Source organism: Centrocercus urophasianus, unplaced genomic scaffold (genome assembly GCF_019232065.1).
Source record: "Centrocercus urophasianus isolate 14NV4802_14NV808 unplaced genomic scaffold, USGS_Curo_1.0 seq_10, whole genome shotgun sequence".
NCBI classification, from domain to species: domain Eukaryota; kingdom Metazoa; phylum Chordata; class Aves; order Galliformes; family Phasianidae; genus Centrocercus; species Centrocercus urophasianus.
In genome coordinates, this window is record NW_024884142.1 from 950,675 (window position 1) to 970,702 (window position 20,028).

The 20,028-nt window shown below is 41.5% G+C and overlaps 1 protein-coding gene across 1 annotated transcript; it reads right to left on the minus strand.

Annotated features, from left to right (window-relative positions):
* Positions 1-1,907: 1,907 nt before the first annotated feature.
* Positions 1,908-16,677, minus strand: UBXN2A (UBX domain protein 2A). Its single transcript, XM_042822657.1, has 7 exons — positions 16,607-16,677; positions 14,137-14,189; positions 12,751-12,886; positions 11,829-11,938; positions 10,196-10,336; positions 4,979-5,143; positions 1,908-3,163 (listed from the first exon to the last, which is right to left on the minus strand). Exons 2-7 carry the CDS (start codon positions 14,166-14,168, stop codon positions 2,860-2,862), a joined length of 888 nt encoding a protein of 295 aa, XP_042678591.1. The 5' UTR covers positions 14,169-14,189; positions 16,607-16,677; the 3' UTR covers positions 1,908-2,859.
* Between the last annotated feature and the right edge of the window lie 3,351 nt (positions 16,678-20,028).

The following is a 20,028-nucleotide window of genomic DNA, read 5'->3' on the forward strand; positions in this document are numbered from 1 at the left end:
AAATATGTGAAATCTTTCTTAGCTACATTTACGTACTTATTCACAAAGGAAAAACTAGATAAAATATTTCCTCTCCCTGGCCAAAGCACAATAGGTGTCTACAGCACTGAGCAACAGATGAGCTGCCCGTAGTATCTGGACAGCCTCATTAGTCTTACAAATTGACCAAAACCAATTAGCTTTAAAACAGCTCTGTATTCACTCCAAGCATTTTCTCTCAGTTAGGAAGTGTTACCCAATCACAGTTTCTTGCTCTTTTTTTTTTTTTTTTTTTTTTTTTTTTAAATTTCCTGAAAGTACTTTCTAGTCTAATATTAAATGGTGCTGACTGCACTAATCCTGACTTCTGAGATATCTGCTCCCAATTCTGTTCCCAGCACTGGAACAGGTTGCCCAAAGAGGTTATAGATGCTCCATCCCTGGAGGCATTCAGGGCCAAGCTGGTTGTGGCTCTGGGCAGCCTGGTCTGCTGGTTGCTGTCCCTGCACACAGCAGGGGGTTGGAACTGGATGATCAGCCCAGGCCATTCCATGATTCTGTAATTAAGATCATTCAATTTCTTGCAGCACTTCAGACTACAAACACACTGAAGTCTACCAAAGCTGGAAAGAGTTGGAAAGCACACTGTATAGCCAAGAGAGAATCAACCTACCTGATCTCTTAAAACACTGGTAGCAGGAATGAATCAATGTTGAAATATTAAGCTCCTTTCCAAAAACCTAATCTTCTGACAATAAGCAAAACAACCTTACCTACCTAAACACTGTTATTTTCTCCTTTTAAATTCCATTTTACATAAACACTTTGTAATCTTTTCATTTAATTTCTGTTGTAAACACAGGAGTAGTGTACTGCTACTTTGAAGTTACATGAACCTTTCAGATAAGAATAACTGTGTTTTACAATCAAGCATGTGTATTTCTCTAACATTTGGTTTTACATTAAGACTAATCCAAAAGAACTGATGAATTAAAGCCACTGTTCAAGCTAAGGGTAGAATACATGCCTGCAGGTGACTTGTCTCTTCAGTTTTATCAAGGAATTTGTCTGGATATTTTTTCCTACAGCTAGAGATTTCGCAGGCTTTTCATGTAATGGAAAAGAGAATGGAAGAGCAAACAAAATGCAATTGTATAATTTGCTACACAAACCTGAATGATGCAGTAACACAGCAAGTTTATAGTACTGAAAGCAGTGCATACTGTACTGCATAGCTTACAGATATTCAATTTTTGAATACATGGGAGTAGTTATTTGCGCAGTTGACTTCAATTTGACTGTCCTCAAATGTCCTCAGTGCTCCAGCATTGAGAAAGTTGCAAAGTTGCCCAAAGAGGCTGTGGAGTCTCCTTGGAGATCTCTAAGAGCCACCTGGATGTGGTGCTGGCACTCTGCTTTGAGTTCCCCTGGTTGGATCAGATGGACCCTCTGAGGTCCCTGCCAATCTCAGCCATCCTGCGACTCTGAGAGAGACTCTGGAACAAAACTAGCAGTTTTATGTTCCTGTAAATGAAATAAGTCCATCCTTAGCATGAAGTAACAGGACTTTTAGAAAGAATTAGTCATTTCAATTAAATAATTTTCTATTTAGAAGAACAGAGAAGCCCAAAATGATCTTTAACCACGCAAAAGAAGTTCAACTCTGACAACCACCCATTTGTGTAGGTAGCACAAACAAGTCAGCATTTATTGAAGGCCCCAAGAAAGTCTTTACCGAGAGACTCTAGGTCCATACACAAACCCATATGTGATTTAACACAACCAGTACAAAATATATATATTTTTAGTCCTTAATGTCCTCCTTTAGCAAAACCTGGGATGGTTGGGTACAAATCTTATGCCAAAAGCACAAGGACAAAAAAAAAAAAAAAAAAAAAAAAAAAAAAAAAAAAAAAAAAGAAAAAAAAGATTTGGATGGAAACGGGGTGAAGGCGTAGAGGAGAAGCCTCAGTTTTCAAATACAGATTTTACATATCTTTGAAGTTTGCCTACATGCTGTTGACATCTCATCAGATGGCTAGCTCAGGACAGAGACAGATATGTAATATAAAAACAGCTGTGTCCCTCTAAGCCACTACAGCCACATGGCAAACTACAGAAAAATGAAGTTTGTCTGTGACGAGGCTAAAAGCAGATCTGTATCCTAGTGAGCCAGGTAGTTTAACATCACCCTGTCTGTAAGATACCTGTAGCAGAACACAAGAGACAGAAAACACTTCAACCATTAGGAATAACAATTCCTTCAGAGCTTACTTTGAGGCACTTCATATCCAGTATGCACCAGGCTACCTAATTTCAATCTTCTCACACATGCACCTACCATCATGTGAAGACTTAATAGGACATTCACACTGCAGATATTGTGATGAAATACTAATTAAATACTAATGATACTTACACTGATTTTCAAAATACTTAGAGGAGTTCAAATGTGAACTTCCCTGCAGCATCTATTGCCTGTTACTAAAACAAGAAGGGAAACTGGAGCAACTTATACTGAAGTATAAATTAAATCAATCAGTTCAGTTTCTCTTTAGTCCAAAGTGCAAAAATAAATATTGTTTTTCCCTAAAGTGTTACCAGTAGTAATTAAGTCTCAGAGTTCCATTCCACCTAAGTACACTCATTAAAGAACATGCTAGCAAAGCCAAGGAAATCACAAGGATAACCCCTGTCGTACAGTTACCTCTGCTGCATTATTCAGCCAGGCTCTGATCACCAAAATTAGTTGAAAATATGTTTGTCACAGCAAATTACAGCACAGCACACACCTGCTCCCTAAGATCACACTAGGTAAGAATGATAGTGCATCCAGATATTGCTGGTTACGTTTTGTCTAGTTCTGCCTGCGTGCAGCTTTCAGTTAGCTATAAACTGATCTGAAGTTGTGCTTTTGATAGCGGTTTTTTGCTCATTCCTGAGCCGTCCATTAGGTGCAGCAGCAGTTTTACAGTCATTGTCAGGAGCTTTCAGCACTGAGAGTCTAAAAGGTTCAGTTGTTTTCCGAAGTCTCTGAACAACAACAGCATTTTGCAACTTTGCTTCCTGTAGTGTCAGCGTCTCATCTTGCAGCTCTCGAAAGGGCAGCGAAGTAGTCAGCATGAAGGGAACACCTCCCTCAGATCCTTGATACTTTGTTATGAAGTCTCTGACGTGGCTTATTCTGAGAAGAAAAAAAGAAGACTCAGCATCAGTGTGCTCTAGCCTTAACACAGAACACAAACACAACACACACAAAAAAGGAACCTCAGGAACAGAATGAGGCATAACAGCTGATGGCACAGAAATGGAGAAATAGTTATCCTTAATGCTTGGTTCACTTGAGAGCAAGAAAATAAAAAGGATTCAAATGCTTCACCATGGCTCACGGACGGCTGTCACACCACTCTGCTATTTCTTAACCAGCTGGTGGAGCTCTACTTGATGTTTCCATAGCCAAGAGCCAGAATGAGGAAGCCTTTAGTATATGGTACATGCAGCAGAACCATAGAAGAAAAAGCAAAATTTGCAAAGATTTTTGCAAAATTTGCCTGGATAACTAGTTAATTAGGTCTTACAGTAGCCTCTGTCTCCCAAAGTAGGAGCAGTAGTAAATTCAAGATGCCCGCTAACATGCAAAGAATCTTTCAAGAGTAAGCAAGACACAGGTTCCCAAGGATTTTTTTTCCCCTGTTGAAGTACAGTTGTAAATAATACTATTTATCACAAAGAAAAAAACTCCTTAATATACTTAAACCTGTTAAACTTGGAATAACAAAGATAAAACCTTTATTTGGGAGCTTCTAATTAAAATAGCAATTGATCTTTCAGCAGTACATCACAACAACATTTTGCATCATACTTTAGGCTGCTAAGAGTAATAAATCAGTACAAGTCAAACCTGAGCTCTTCTTCCAACCATTCATAATCTCAGCACGGTCAGGATAGGAGTAAGACCTCTGGAGATCATCCAGTCCAACCCCCTGCTAAATCAGGTTCCCTACAGTAGGTAGCACAGGAAAGCATCCAGAAGGGCTTTTGAGTATCTCCAGAGAAGGAGACTCCAAAATCTCTCTGGGCAGCCTCTATTTACAGTTTATCTCGACAGCAGTCTGGGTTGTGTTAAAACCTACGATCACTTTAAAGTGATTCAGGGAGAAACACAGGCAAAGTAACCTTTGCATATGACATGACTGTGTGGTACTGCGACAGCAAGTTACAAATTGGAGAATGGTCCCTAAAGACAGCAGTTCCAAAATTTAATGTTAAGCCATTAATCCTACTTTCTCAAGGTTCCTTCATACATCTGCCGTGCTGACACCTTCTGACTTCACCCCTATTTATAAGCCTCTTTGGGAACTGGAAACTGTAGTAATTAAGAATTAAGCACACTAGATGCATTTTATTCCAACCATGCTGACAGGACAGACGTGCAGGTGAATAAGCTCGCCTGCTTAACTTTGGCCCTCCCTGCATGATCCTCTGGCTCAGCTCAAAGTCACATCCTCCACTTCCTTCTACATGCTGGAAGAAATACAAGTGGATTTTCTGAAACTCAACAGCTGCTGTCTGCTCAACAACTAGCAGGTTTTCCTTTTTGAGTAAGTGATTTGCTCCAGATGTAGTCATTCTGTAAGAGACTTGTCATCATAAAAGCCACATAAATCCACTTAACTGTTTCTTCCAGCAGTGAACAATTCATACACCTTAACTTCCACTAACCTAAAAACCTCCAAGTTTCCTCAATGGATTTTGATTTACACTCAGTTACGAGCTGACTGGTAGCATCAGCTCACGTTTCTCTCATACTCCTCTTACTTATTTGCTAAAAAACAATGAATTCTCTCTAAAATAATTTCAAAAAGATACTCCAGATAGAGCCAAAGAGCAAAGCAACGTTAAGTGAACGGGAGAGGTAGATGAGTTACAGATATTGGACGCATCATACGTACAGTTGTAGCACAAGTAATTCAGATGTGAGCACAAATAACAGCATTACCTGTGTGAAACGTTGAATTTCTGAATGATCCTCTCCCCATCCGCTAACCAGATCTGGATGTTAGTGACTGGCTCCAAATCATTTAAGGGTACTACAGGAAGACGTCTTTTATCAGCAGCTGCTTGATGATCCTCTGTTCCTTTAGAGATTATCCTTGGAGTAGCACTGAAAAAAAAACAAAACAAACCCAAGTTAAGACTTCCCATAAGTAAGATTTGGACCCACGTCCAAATCTCTTCTTCTAGAGCTGTCTGCCCTGTGTCAAAGAGCAAAAAGGTTATGGGATTTGATATCATTAAAAAAACTAGAACAAAAACAAAAAAACAGAAAACTGTGCTAATAATTCCACATGGAAGTCTTCAACGTGCTGAAGAATTTGCTTGTCTGCAGTAAGCATTTTACAAGCCAGGGAACTGACATGTCAAAGGATTAAAGCACACAAGAGAGATTCTTTGTGTATTTTTGTACTCTAATCACACAGGTGAAACTATAAGGGGCTTAAGTTCGAATTTGCATACTCAATGTTAATTTTCAGTGCAATGTGATTACAGTAATTCAATTTAACTGAAAGCTGTTAGCCTTGATTTAGACTCCAGCGTCATTTCTTTCAGTTTAGAGACACTCTTTAGAGAAATTGATTTAATGTGGAAACCCAGGCTTGTGCATACACTTAGCTTTTGATTTGCAAAGCACTTTCAACAGCTCAACGTACCATAAGGGCAAAGAAAGATGCATAAAATAGTTTGACAGAAGGCTTCAGTTAAGTGTATGGTCTTTGGAAAAAAAAATTACTGGCACAAATACTGGTTTTGAAACATCTAGAGCTTAGGTTTCCTTTGCTTTCAGGAGCAAGCTCGTTCAGTATGTACTGTTTAAGTCATCACTAAGGCCGGATCCATCGGGCACATCCTCAGCACATAAACATGAGCAGATGTTTGCTTGCAAAACAACAGCAATGATTTAAGGAGTTACCATTTCTTCTGAGCTCTGTAGTGGTTACTGACTACATGAGTGCTTCACAGTGGTTTCAGACAAAGCTCACTCCACACACCAAAAAAATCACCTATTGTTTCTTGAGGGAGAACTCACTAAACAATAGAACAACAGATCTTAACAATACTGTTACAGACAAACAGCATCCTTATGTTCTTGTATTGTGTTAGTTTAATCATAATGCAGGACAACCACAGGTCATTTTTGATTAAAAACAAAGATATCTACTGATTTGATACATTCAAGCTAACAGTCTTCTCAATCTGAAGCATTTCAAGAGTTCTCTACCACTCATGTCCAGATAAGTGTTCTAACTCCCAGACTATCAGCCAGTAGAGGCACTTTTGATTTCTTCCACTGAAACTTGACCAAAAAAAAAAAGTTAAGCAATCTCAAACGATAAGAGATACTCACTACAAATGAAGGCAATAAGCAGAAACCATGTGGGGTGCAAGAAATAGGAAGCAATAGCAATAGATTTCAAGATGTGCACCTGTACAACATTCTGGCTGCAGTCCAAATACAGGTGACTTACTATCATCCATCTGCCCTATTGATGTACTTATCTCACACTCAGCTTCTCGTCATGCTTGAGCTCAACAACAATAACAAAAAACCCTAGCTGCAGTCCAGATTTGGAAAAAAAAAAAAAGCCCTTAAGCACGAGCAAGATAAAGTTAAACAATCTTGGCAATGGAAGTAAAAACAAAAATAAAGTGCAAATCATACTTAAGTCCAGCAGTGATCAGCTTTCAGCAAACATACGCAGAACAGAAGGCAACACATTAAACTAAGCTGCAAGAGAACGAAGAACTCTACTCACCAAGTTCTAAAGCATTTCCACACTTAAATTTGTTCCTGTACACTGACAGATAAAGCCATCTAGTGGTGGGAGCTCTGACCGAAGCCACAAACCAAAAACGTAAGTCTTCTATGAGTCTGACATCGAACCATCATCATTCCTTCTAACAGTTCATTCCTTTTACATCTTCCCTTGATAATCTTACAAAGATTGAAGAGATACAAAAGTCTCCAGGCAATTTTTCAAATATTGGGCTTTATCTCTTTAAATATAGTGCTTACCCAGACTAACGGGAAGAATCTTGAAGCACACTGTTTTACCCTAAGAATGTTATACAGCAAATCCATTTTGCTACAAGTGATTTCAGTCAACAGCACAGCTAAGGTCCTTTCTAAGGCTGTTTTTAAAATACCTTGTTAAACTTAACAGAGATTTTCAGCTGCAAATCTTGTGAGAGTCAAGCCATTAAATGAACCTGAGTGGGGTAAATAAACCTGAATATATCCATTTGTTATGCAGGTACCTGAGGTATATTGGCAAAGTCTTTGTTTCTCCTGTACAACATAAATGGAGAGGATCAAACTCATTTGGGTTGCATTAAAAATAACAAATGAAAACAGTTCTAGCTCCTCTATTTTTCCCCCAAGCAAATTTTAATGAGGTGGTCAACAGACCAGCTTCTAGTGAGACTCCATAACGCAGCCACTCATGTAATTCATTCACCTGGGAGCATCAGCAGAGAAATCTACAGAGATTGTTATGAAGTTTAACTGGTAAGCAGGTCATAAGCTAAGTAAATCATTCAGTCATTTGTCTCTCTCTTTTAGTTAAGCACATGAACGCAACTGTGTACAGGGAGTTCAACAGCTTCAACCTTGTTATGTTGTCCTTGTTTCAGCTGAGACAGAGTTAATTTTCTTCATAGCATATGCTATGATGCTTTAGGCTTTAGGAGAAAAACAATGTTGATAACACATCAATGTTTCATTTGTTCCTCATCAGAGGTTACACAGGGCCAAGGACGTTTCAGCTTCTCCTACTGTCCTGCCAAAGGGAGGTGAATGAGGGGACACAGGGAGCTGGCAGCGGACAGAACCACGACAGCTGATCCAAGAGATCAAAGGGCCAAAGGGATCTTTCATATCAGATGGCATCATTTAAAAAACAATAAAACTGTAAGAAATTGGCTGGGGGGAGGGAGGGCTACTGCTTCTCAGGGACTGGCTGCATGTAAGTTGGTGGGTGGTGAGCAGTTGTGTTGTGCATCACTTGTTCTGTAAGTGTGAACACTTGTGATCACCATTGATACCATTTCTCTCTTCCTTTTCTGTCTTAGCAAATAAAAGAAATTGCAGGTTGAGATAAAAACTTTTTTTTCCTCCCAATTCTTTCCCCAGCTCATTGAGAGGAAGGGGTAGTGAGCAAAAGACCATGTGGTTCCAAGCTGACTGCTGGGTTAAACCACAGCATGTCCATCTCAGACAGTATTATTATTTCCCCAAAAAGCTCTTCTGTTCCAAGAGTAGCATATGGATGCAATGGACATTTGTTAACATCAGGAAGCGAGGACCAGTTTACAAAACACTCACAGCTCATGTTTCTACCACCAGCAAAAAATATTTAGTAGTCTTGAAAGAAAACATTCTGATACCGTAGCACTGAATAGACTAGCAACAGCAGGAGAGCGCATTCTATCCTGTTCATACAGAACAAAATTGCTGAGCAAGTTGTGGGATGTCTCAGTGTGCAAAACCACTCAAGCGAAAGTCACAGAATAGCGCGCTTCCAGAACCTAACGCGCCTACTGGGAAGCCAGATCATTACTTGCTGTAGGCATGACAGAGCACGACAAGCAACTGAACAACCTGCCACTTAGCCCTGCTTAGCAGCAGAAACCCAGTATGCTGAAGATCTTTCTGCTTCCGCTATCTACATGCCTACTGGTAAATGAAATACGATTCAGTTCTTGACCTTTGCTCAGGATTTCAGTGCTACCAGAAGCGAGACTTGAGGCATTTCTCATCCACCTCTCAAGGGAAGTTCTCCCTATTGACCCTATCAACCCAAGCGTACAGCAACTGAATGAATGGCCTGTGCTACTGAAACAGATGAAACTGATCAAAGATGCTTGCTTCTCTAATGCATCCAGAAACCACTCACTCTTTGCCCCATCAGCCTTTTACTCTGTTACCCACCTCCTCCCCCAGCCTCACCCAGCTGATGCTTTTCCTCAGCTTGAGCCTGAACAGCAAACCCTTTCCTCTGCATCAGAACAAGCTGTTCACTTCAGGCTTCAGCACAGCCTACACGTCACCAAGCAGATCTACCACTGAAGGTTTCCTGTAGGTTCCTGGTCACTGTGTTTCATTCCCAAGGCTGAAATCTTCTTTTTCATGCATGCAAATCTTACATGACAGAAATACGTGAAAGATGACTCAGCAGAAGTAAGCTAAAGTTGCAGAGATTTATACAGGTGAACTCCTGGCTTGCCCCTGTGCAAAGGATATCCAAAATGCTGTATGGTCATAAACCACGTCCAGTTTTTGTGCTGGTTGACCCTATCCACCCACACAGAATAAAGGAAAGAATGAGTGGGAAGTCAAACTGCAATGAACACATAGTTAAATGCTGAAAAACTTCAGCAGAATACAAAATAGTCTTCTTCAGCTCCAACACTCAAATTCCCCTTTTTTCATAGAAAGTACTGTACATAAACTTTTAACAGCAAAGCTTTTTTATTAAGTCACAGAATAAAAGAAACTGGGAACAGTTCTTTGAGAAAGTACTGTTCACATGGACATTTTGAGAAAAGAAAGTCATTAAACTCCTGGCTGTGTGAGCAGGACCCCAGCCAGCAGATCGTAGGAGCTGATAATCCCCCATACAGCATTCATTAGACACGCCTAAATACTGAACTCAGATTTGGCCCCCGATAAAAGGCCAGTAAAAGAAAAATATTGATAACTTGGTGGGGGTTCCACGGAGAGCCACAAAGATGTGCCTGGGCTGGAGCATCTGCCTTGGGGGGAGAGGATGGAGAAGGTGGGCTTGTTCAGCCTGTGGGAGAAATTGTACTAGGGGCCTTCGCAGCAACCTGCCAGTACCTACAGGAGGTTATCGGGCTCTACACGGAGGATATAAGTTGAAATTAGGTAAATTCAGATTGGGTATTAGGAAAAACTTTCTCCCTCATGAGGTCAGGTCACTGAATCAGGTTTCACAGCCTCCATCCTTGCAGAATTTCAAGGCCCAGCTGGATAAAGGCCTGAGGAATCTCATCTGTCCCCACACGTGAGCCTGTTTCACAGGGAAGCCTGGATTAGAGAACTCCAGAGGTAGCCTCCAATCTGAGTTATACGACCCCTTACCATACGTATACTTTCCTTCAGCTACTCAAGCACAGATTACATCAAGTTACTCACCTTCCTAATCTGTAACCATGACCAGAAAAGGGATGAAATATTGGCTTTTTTGATGACAGATACAATTCATCTTTTTTGTCCTCCACTTTCACATCTACCTCTTCCTTCTCAAATACTTTCTGCAGCTCAAAAGGCAGCTCCCTTAAGAAAAAAAAGACATCAGAAAAAGAATTATTATACTGTCTCAGTATCCAAAAACACATTAATGATTAATACCAGCTGTGTTTACTCTTGTAAAGATCATGCTTTAATAATTTATTAATAATCATACTAACTGCATGATATGCAAATAACTCCAAGTTCTTCAGCTGCAAATTAAATACAACTTGAACAATAAAATAAGACAATGTAATTCATTGAATGATACTGAAATTTACCCACCAGTTACCACACCAAAGTACATGCAGAGGGTTTAATATTACTGCAGTGATACACAGCAAGTTCTTTTTTTTTTTTGTAACTCATGGGAATAAAAAAAAACCCAAAAAAACACAGAAAACAATGATAAACTTTTAAGGAGAAAGACTGAGGTTAGAAACAATGTGTTTAATTACTGGTAAACAGGAAACTCAGCTTTAAGAAATCAGATCCCTAACAGCTACAGTCTTTAGTGGAGTAACATCACTCACCAGTGCTTTATTTGCCTTAAGCAGAACACAAGGCCTTTGTCTGGGTGGTGCTGAGTGCTAGCCTACCATCACCAATTATGCAGGAACCATCTGGTAGTTACTTAGCATCTCCATAAGGAAACAGAGAAAGGGAGGTGGTAAACTTTTGACTTCCACAAAGAAAGTAGAGGGCTCTCAACAACGCAATCAACTGCTATTAGAACCAATGCAGGTGACACGCATAAGGTAAAATGTAAAATCAGTAGTTTTTGATGGGCTTGTAAAGCACAGAAGAGATGAAAAATAGTATGTGAATTAATTACACCATTCATGAAAATGAGTTATAAAAGAATATGGTGCAAAATTATTTTCTCCCTTTTATTTGTATGGGATGGGGAAACTACAAGTGAAAGGCTCAAATTATACTGGTTTCTATGTTCAATCTGCTTTTCTAAAGTAAGACTGCATCAAACACTAGCAGAAATCATTCCAGCATGCTCAATTTCAGTAGTTGGATAAAATAAGATCACTACATACACACACAAGTGAGTGAAATAGTAAGTTTGTACAAGGGAAGATGACTGCAATTGAAGGCTGATTGAAGCTTCCCGGAATTACAATGCAGCAACTGCGCCCACCAAAGGCTTTTCATCAATGAGAGGAAAACAAAGACCAGCAAACCAGACGTGCTTAACCACTTGCACGCAGACTGCCAGCAGAAGTACCATTTGAGCACTGGCTATTACTGGGCACGATGACTTCCTTTTTATTTCATTCTGTGTCTGCTGTGCCTTTTACCAACACTCACTTTTATCTACTCCATCAGCAACTGTCTGACTGCTTTCAGTTGCAGTATGTGAAACTTGTGAATGTGAGAAATCATCGGCATGGCAGGAAATGACAGTCAGCAGACCGCGCTCCTGCAGGGCTACTGGAGTGAAGCAATGCCAAAAATTTGGAGTATGAGCAAACTGTAATCCAAAGCATGTTAACTCAGGCAGATGAGGAACAAAAAACTCCCTCACCCTTTTTTAACAGAGTCCAAGAATTGCTGATTTCCAACATCAGTGTAGCTTCTAAGTTCACCATCATTTACTGTAAATCCATTTTTCCAAAGTTTAATGATCACATCAACCTGCAGAGCAAGAACAATTTTCAATTTAACACTGATTTAAAACTAGCTTTATATAACCAACCAGTACCTATGATTTTGAACCATCCAGTGCATGGAATAAAAACACTCACTGTAATGTGTTTTGACCCTGTCTTGGCAGGTAGACTGACAGCAAGGGGGAAGTGAGATTTCTAAGCATCAAGCAGTTAGAAGTAAACCTCACTCTAGTCATTATGCTTTCTTTGGGCAAAAACAAGCAGAGGGGACAATCACCTCCCTCTCCGTGCTGGCCACCCTTTTTTTAATGCAGCCCAGAACACAGCTGGCCTTCCAGGCTGCAAGCAACACTCTGCTGGCTCATGTCCAGCTTCTCCTCCACCAATCTTTGGGAGCAACAGAAATACATAAAAAGGACAGAACCTCTTACAAAGCCATGCTGAGCATCCCATTACCACCACAACTATATAAAAGAGAGTAAGTGAAAAAACCTGGACTATTTCTTCATAGAAAGGCTACAACTCTTACAAACTTCCCCTGAGATGGCAGTTGTCACTCCTTGCACTGAATCAGAAGCTCTCTCTCTCTAGCAATTAATCAGAAGTGCATGAGCTAAGTCCCAGAACAAGAGTTCTATAGTGGTTTTTGGGTATCAGAAGCAGAATTACAGGTTTGGTTCAGCCAGAGATGGCAGACTGCTCCTACTGCTGTCTGACTTCTGCATACCTCTTCCTACAGGCGTATTGGATAAAACTGCTGAACTTCTTACATTTGTTTTCTGGAGTATTCCTGGAGTGCTATTATGTTAAATTAGTATTTTTTTTATCAACATCTACCTGGTTCTTGACTGTAGTTGGAGACACGCATATTGCACCAATCTTCTGAGCTTCTTCAAAAAGGTCATTGACAAAATAGTCATGGTTTTGTTCTGTACCATTCAAAATCTGGCCATCAGTTCTTGACTTACACATCCTGCAGAACAAATGCACAAATAACAAAGATGTTCCAGACAGCACAGAAGACAAGCAGTTACCCTAGAAGTTCAGTATTAAAATACATGCTCCTCTACACCAGCTTACTTGATTGTTAGAAAACATCAAGTCAGCTTTGTATCATGCCTTTTGCAGCTTCAGGAACCTGTAACTGCTATTATTTGCACTTCAGAAGCACAAATGAAAAAGCGACAATAGGAAAGGCAAACCCATATATGAAAAGATTCTAAACATGGTATCAGAGCAAGGAATGCATCTTTGGAATGGAACTCAGACCACTGCAACCAAAAGAAAGATCCTTAAAGCACTGCCATGATACAGGCTACAGTGACTTCAGCTTTAAAAGCCACATACAGGAAAACTGAAGATTTTAATACCTTGAAGACGGCCAGAATATTAAGAAGAGATGCATCAGCCACTTCTTTTTGTAGAACATTGTATACGTAACAGTTATTCCTCTGTTAGACTCTGACCAATCACAATGCAGATATATGCAAGGTGAATGAACCATTATGTTGCAGTTTAGATTCTTCACATACTAAGAGGATTATGCAGGTTTTGGCAAACATTGCAGGAGTTATTTCAACTGGAGATTCAGATGTCTATTTTAAGCAATTCAGGAAAAAAAAAATGTAGCTCTTAAAAAAAAATCCAGTTTTATGAAGAACTCTGCAATAAATTCAAGGAGAGCAATGCTTGAACAGTAATGAGCTACATTTGCATTAAAAGGAATTGTTTGCAGTGCCTCTACACAACAGTAGGAATCCCTAAGGATTAATGTATTTTGGTAAAGAAAAACTCAGTGACATTAAGAAAGACTTCAGAAGCACGCTGTACAATGCCTATATTCATTTTCTCAGAGAACAAAACAAACTTGGAGCATTATTTGAAGCAACAAGCCGCCTTTCCTTTATCTCACAAGCATATCTGGAAAACTGAACACCTCCATACTAAATGTCAAAGTACACAGTGAGTTAGCAAACTGCAACCCTGTCTTTCCATTTAAGTAAAATATTTATGCCACTTCTAGCATCTAGGAAACACTCTGGGTATTTGAGAAATCTTCAAGCAAAAATCTGTGGCTTTTTTTTTTTTTTAAACTTCGGTGTATGTGGAACAGAAGGTACAGAAGAAAAGACTGAATTCTGAAATTTAAGAGAAAGTTTAAGAAGTCCTGATAGGACAAAATAGGAAGGAAAAAGAAAACAGCTCAGGGAGATGAGAACCTACCATTCTTCCTTCACAGTTTTGACATTGTCCATGTTTTCATCCTGGTGCTCCTCCTAATTAGGAAAAGAGACAGTTAACAAAACAAAACCCACACAGACAACAGCAGACCACACGCCTGGCACTCCTGCCTACTGCTGAAGCTGAAACGGTCTGTAAGTTTCTCTGTGTTGAAAGTGAATTTAACCAGAAATCTGAACCTTTCCCCTGTCCCCCAAATCCCCCCCAGTCTCCAGATGGTTGTTTCTAATTTGATGACATGCGAACCAAACATCGCTTTCAGACCTTTAAAATGAAAATTACTCTCACATAAAGAAATAAGTTCCACAGTAATCACGTGAATTGCAAATACACATCCACAGCCACGCCAGCTGAGGAAAAGGAGATCACATTCCTTCTCTCATCAGCATGACTTAAAATCCCCTGATTCTCAGCAACGCTGTGAGGCAGTCACAGGAAAACTGCACTGCCACTGCAGGCACTCCGATGACCTTCACTTCAGCAGAGCACATTACCCAAAGGTGCAAGATTTGTCAGGTTCCTCTTCCTACCGTACCTTAACTTGTTAGTGCAGCATTCAAACAACTGCATAATGTGCAATTATCATTTCTAGTCTATCACCCAGTTGGAAAGAAAATCCTGGATTCAGATGTACTAAATATACTACAGGATTAGTTTGCCAAGTCAGAGAATGCCATACCAATCTTCTGAGCTCTCTGAGGAGAACTTACAGAGAGTCACTAAAAGCTAGAGACCCCCCAAACCACCCTAAAACTAAACAAGCTTCCAGAAGGACATAAATTTTAAACGGCAACTGTTTAAGTATTTCTGGACACAGGTTACACAGATCACGCTCTGCTCCTGGCAGGATTAGGACAAAATCATCATATTGTGCACAGATACCAACATCAAACTAAGCAGCAACAGCCCATGTGCTCCCAGGAAATAAATTTAAAATGCTCCAACCATCTAACTTAACAAAAGATAGAGATGTTAGAGGAAATTCACTGAAATGATAAAAAAAAAAAAAACAGTCAACCAACACATAAGCTTCCAGTTCAGTACTAATTCATGTTCTCCTGGGATGCTGATATTGATGTTCCTTCATCTCAAAACTCTGCAACACACTTTCTGCTGAAATGTAGGTAAGCCTTCAGAAAACACTCCTAACAACCACAAAGATTCACTCTGTGTTACTCTGAGAAAGCTCAGGCAGCCTTCAGATTATTTGCTTCTACTATATGCTAGGTCAGAAAACTACTCTTAGAATACCTCTGACATGTCATATAAAAGATGTGGTACGGCCTTTTTTTTTTCCCTTACAAACAGAAAATTATAGTTGGCCAAGCCTGTGCCGGTACATTGCAACCTCATGAGTGTATCTGACTGCTGCACTTGGAACTCTGCACCTGCCCTGCAAAACAGGAACTTTCTGTAACCAGCATAAGAAGAGGCTTAATATTTTTATGTTCATCAGCTTCTCTCAAATTAACTTTTAACACAACTAAGTAATTTTCCTGGATTAAATCTGTGTTTGCGTGTATCTTTTGCCCCCGAGCCACCTCTAAGTGCCTGCTTCTGTTGATTTCTCTGCGAGCTGTCAGCAGAGCTGCTGACACACGGCACAATGAGGGAGCTCAGAGGATTTCTGAGGCCTCCAGCCCCCACCAGCAGCATTCAGAACCGCTCAGCTGTGAAAGTCGCCGCTCCCACTGAAGCTTAACAGCCTTTAGAAGGTGTTGGGTTGCAATCAGAAGAAAGACACATGCTAATATCACGGAAAGCACAATGCAGCGTGTTGGTGGTCACGAGCAAGGAGCCATTCGGGCACAGCGACCAGATGAGCCCGCGGTGCTGCAGGGGGAGCAGCTCCCTCCTGCCAACTTCTGACAGACGTCACCCACAGCGCTGGGAGTTTCGGTACGGAACATTTGTGACAAACGTATCGCAGAGCTGAGCTTCCAGCTGCCGAAATTAAACAAAATAAAGGGGAATGCGGGGCTGCCAGCCTCCCAGCGGCTCCCAGAGGAAAGCTCGCCGGCTAACTTCGGCAGAAGCACAACTTCTCCAGCCGCAAGCTGAGCGCGCTCCGCCAGCGCAGCGCCCAGAAATGACGGACGCGGCTGAGCGCACCGCAGCGCCCAGCGAAGGGGAATAACTTACGGGAGAAAGACGGGCACGCAGGGAGAGCGCCAAGCCGACGCGCCCAGGTAAACGCGGCTCCAAGATCTCCAGCCAGCCAGCAACGCGACTCCGCGCATATCGAAAAGAAACGCGGAAAGCCTCCAGCGGCGCCTTCCCCTCCGCTGCCCCGAACCCCGACCCGCCCCAAGGGCAGCCCGCGCAGGGCTATATTTAGAGCTCCTGAGGTCACCCCGCGCTGAGGCGGGGCGGCTAAGTTCAAGCACTGCTCGGAGCAGAGGGGCCGCCGGCTCGGTAGGACCCGCTCCCCCGGCTCACCGCACCAACTCACCCGGCCTCGCAGCGCAGCACCGCCCGCGGCCTCCGCTCCGCACCAACTCCTCGCTGTCCCGCGCTCCACTGCGCATGCGCGGCCAGAGGCGGCCCGGGCACCCACGGCCGGGCTGGACTGGGCCGGGCGGGGAGCAGGGCTGCGCCCCGCCCACAGGGAGGGCGGTGTCGGGGCGCCATGTTGGAAAGAGTGGGAGTGGAATTCGCCTTCCTTCGGCTCGTTCCTAATTCGCTTTAATTAATAGGAAATCCATGAGTGAAGTGCGATCGATGATAATTCTACAAGCAAAGGTCACCCGGTGTTTTCTTCACGTGTTGTGCAGTCCCTTAAGTGTAACAAACAAAATGACATTTTTCAAAGCTATGACTGAAATGAGATGCTTAACCTCTGAGGCACTGACACCTGACCCCTGGCAGCTGAGTTTATTCCCCTTCGTGCTGCTATACATTACATCACACCGAGCCACCTGAAGGCAATTGGCCTTCAGTTTGAGCTGGATGACATCTAACTGTGGCTCCTGCCTACAAATGTGCAGGGGAGAGTTAAGCATAGGGAGATCCGTACGAACACAAGGAACAACTTTACTTTGTGTGTGACAGAATTCTGGAACTGACTGCCCAGAGAGATGGCGGAGTTTCCTGTGGAGACATTCAGGACTGCTGTGAATGCTTTCTTCTGTATCTGCTGTAGGGAATGTGCTTTAACAGGAGGGTGGACGAGATGATGTCCAGAGGTCCCTTCCAACCCCTACAATTCTGTGATTCTGTTCAGTTTTATAGCTCTCACATACCATAGAATCATAGAATGGCCTGGGCTGAAAAGGGCCACAATGATCATCCAGTTTCAACTCTCCTGGTTGCCAACCAGCAAACCAGGTTGCCCAGAGCCATATCCAGCCTGACCTTGAATGCCTCCAGGGATGGGGCATCCACAGCCTCCTTGGGCATCACCAGCCTCTGTGTTAGAAAGGAGGAAGAAAAACTTCCTCCTAATATCTAAAATAAACCTCTTCTGTCTCAGTTTAAAACCATTCCTCCTTGTCCTATCACTATTCACCCTCGTAAACAGCCCTTCCTCTTCTATTTATATGCTCTCTTCATAGAGACCATATAAATAGAGGAGACCATAGTGAGGTCTCCCCGGAGACCTCATAGACATATATACATCTTATCACTTTACACCTACCTGAGAGAAGGTAGTAAGAAGCTGGGGGGAGCTGTTTTCTCCATAGGAGGAGAGGTTGTGGCCTCAGGATGTGCCAGCAGAGATTCAGGTTGGATGGCTTTCATATCACTGTTGAAGAAATGTAAGGAATTTACAAATTCTGCTTGGTAAAATGTCATAAAGTTGTTCTGCAGTGCTGAACGTATTCTACTTTCAATATCTTAAGTACATTTGCTCCATTTCATTGAACACACAAGCTTAATAATAAGTGCAAGACCTGCCTTGGGGCCCTTTCTGCAAAGATTGTATTAGACCCAAGGTAAGCACAGGAAAAGGCAAGATTGGACTTTACCTGGTGTAATGTTGCAGGCTTCTCAACTGCAATCAAGTATTGATTTAGAAGATTAGATCTATTACTGCAAATCAGAGTACAGCTAGAGACATGCTGACCTACTCCAATAGGAATTGGTGTCCTAGTGAATTTAGTGGTTCTTTAATAGCTCTTCTAAGTGCAGCTGTTTTCCCTCAGGACTGAAACTTGACAAAGCATGAGAGCAAGGAAAATAAAGGGAAAATCCATCTTCAGTTCCAGTATCGCATAAAAAATCTTCGTTTCTTAAAAAGTGGATATTTTCAAGTTAGCATTGTTACAATCAAGCTTTTACTGAAATCCTTTTAGACTACGCATTATATAAAGCTTATTCTCTGGCAAGAAACAGTATACAAGATGAACAGAAGCAAATGGTCCTATTCTTACAGCGTGGTGAATAGAAGCAAACAGCCCGGACTGAGTTCACTGAAAAACACTGTAACAGGGTATTCATTAGATGAATACAACCATCTCATGCCCCTTTGTCAGGAGAGATCAGATGCACTGGTGTGGAAGACAGTAACAACCCCTGAACTTGTTTTATAATGTAGGATTGAATCTCAATGATGACAAAATAAAGCACTGTTCCAGCTGTCACTACTCAGCTGTCAGGGTTGTAGAAGAACCACTGCACATGGTGTACCTAAAAACAATAAGAAATCTAACTGAAGGAATATTTTAAACCAAGGTTAACCCATGCCAGAGCAAAACAGCAACTTCCTATAATTAAACATCAACACATCAGCTATATTGATTGACCTTTGCTTGAGATAGCAGTTGTTGCCTGAAGCCTTTGGAGTAATATACACATATCTGTAGAGCTGTAAGACTGAGAGGGAAAAGGGATTGTAAAATAGAACAGAGTGAGGTCACTCTGTGCTCGCAGTGCTGTTGACGTGACAGCACATTCCTCTGCGTGGTGTCCTTTTCCCTCATGCTCCTTGCAGGGATCACAGAATCACAGAATCACAGAATCACCCGGGTTGGAAGGGACCTCAAGGATCATGTAGTTCCAACCCCCCTGCCTAGCAGGGCCACCAAACACACACATTCAGATCAGGAATGTTTATCAGGGATGTTAAATGCTCCAGGCTGCCACAATGGCAGAAATAGCTTTGGGAGCTCATGTTGCTGGAAAGTTAGTGCAACGGGAAAGCGAGTCATCGTTTTATGGCACTGCATGAATCAGCATTCATGAACAGGGTGTTTGTTACCCCCACGCAGTGAAGTATCCACACATGCAGCTGGGCCGTTGGAGTGTGAATCCACAGCAAAGTGAATACAGCTTCAATTTCAAAAATTCCATAGAATGTACAAAGCCATGAAAAAGTCAAGACAGCTTGAGCTAGCACCAGATAACGCACATTTGGAAATAACACATGACGTGAATTCTCAAAACAAAGGCACTTTCAAGTGAAATTGAGATATGGTAGCATAATTTATAACATTGTTCTTGGACGCATAACGAGAAAACTTATTTTTGAAGCTAAGATTGTGTGTGAGGAGTAGGGAGATTTATGAGCAAATAGTGTTTGCAATAGACTCTCCATGTGACCTTAATCATGTTTATAATGCATTCATATACTCCTAATGCTTATCTGCAAATGTGTTAATAAATGCTTATTGTAAGCATTTTAGAACAGAGTCTGTTTTTTATGACAAAGCTATAGAAAAAGCTTTACTTTTAGCATACTAACAGTCTGGGGTACTACTTTCATATGATTAATGATCATAAACACCAAAGTGAGATGATATGCCATTTTTCTCCAAGATGGAAGCAATTTTCAGCACAGAATGATAGTGAAAAACAGATCCTGCAGATTCCTGCCTTACAGTGTCGTCAGCCTTTTTAGTATCAGACCATCTACTGTATGTAACCTTAGCTCAA

Bases quoted from the DNA above. Each gene is read 5' to 3' on its own strand.
- UBXN2A (XM_042822657.1), bottom strand. From the start codon at position 14,168: ATGGACAATGTCAAAACTGTGAAGGAAGAATG. The intron at 11,939-12,750 runs GTAGATGTTGAT...CTTGCTCTGCAG, and splicing joins CAACTACAGTCAAGAACCAG to GTTGATGTGATCATTAAACT. The intron at 3,164-4,978 runs GTAATGCTGTTA...TTTTCTTCTCAG, and splicing joins AAATTCAACGTTTCACACAG to AATAAGCCACGTCAGAGACT.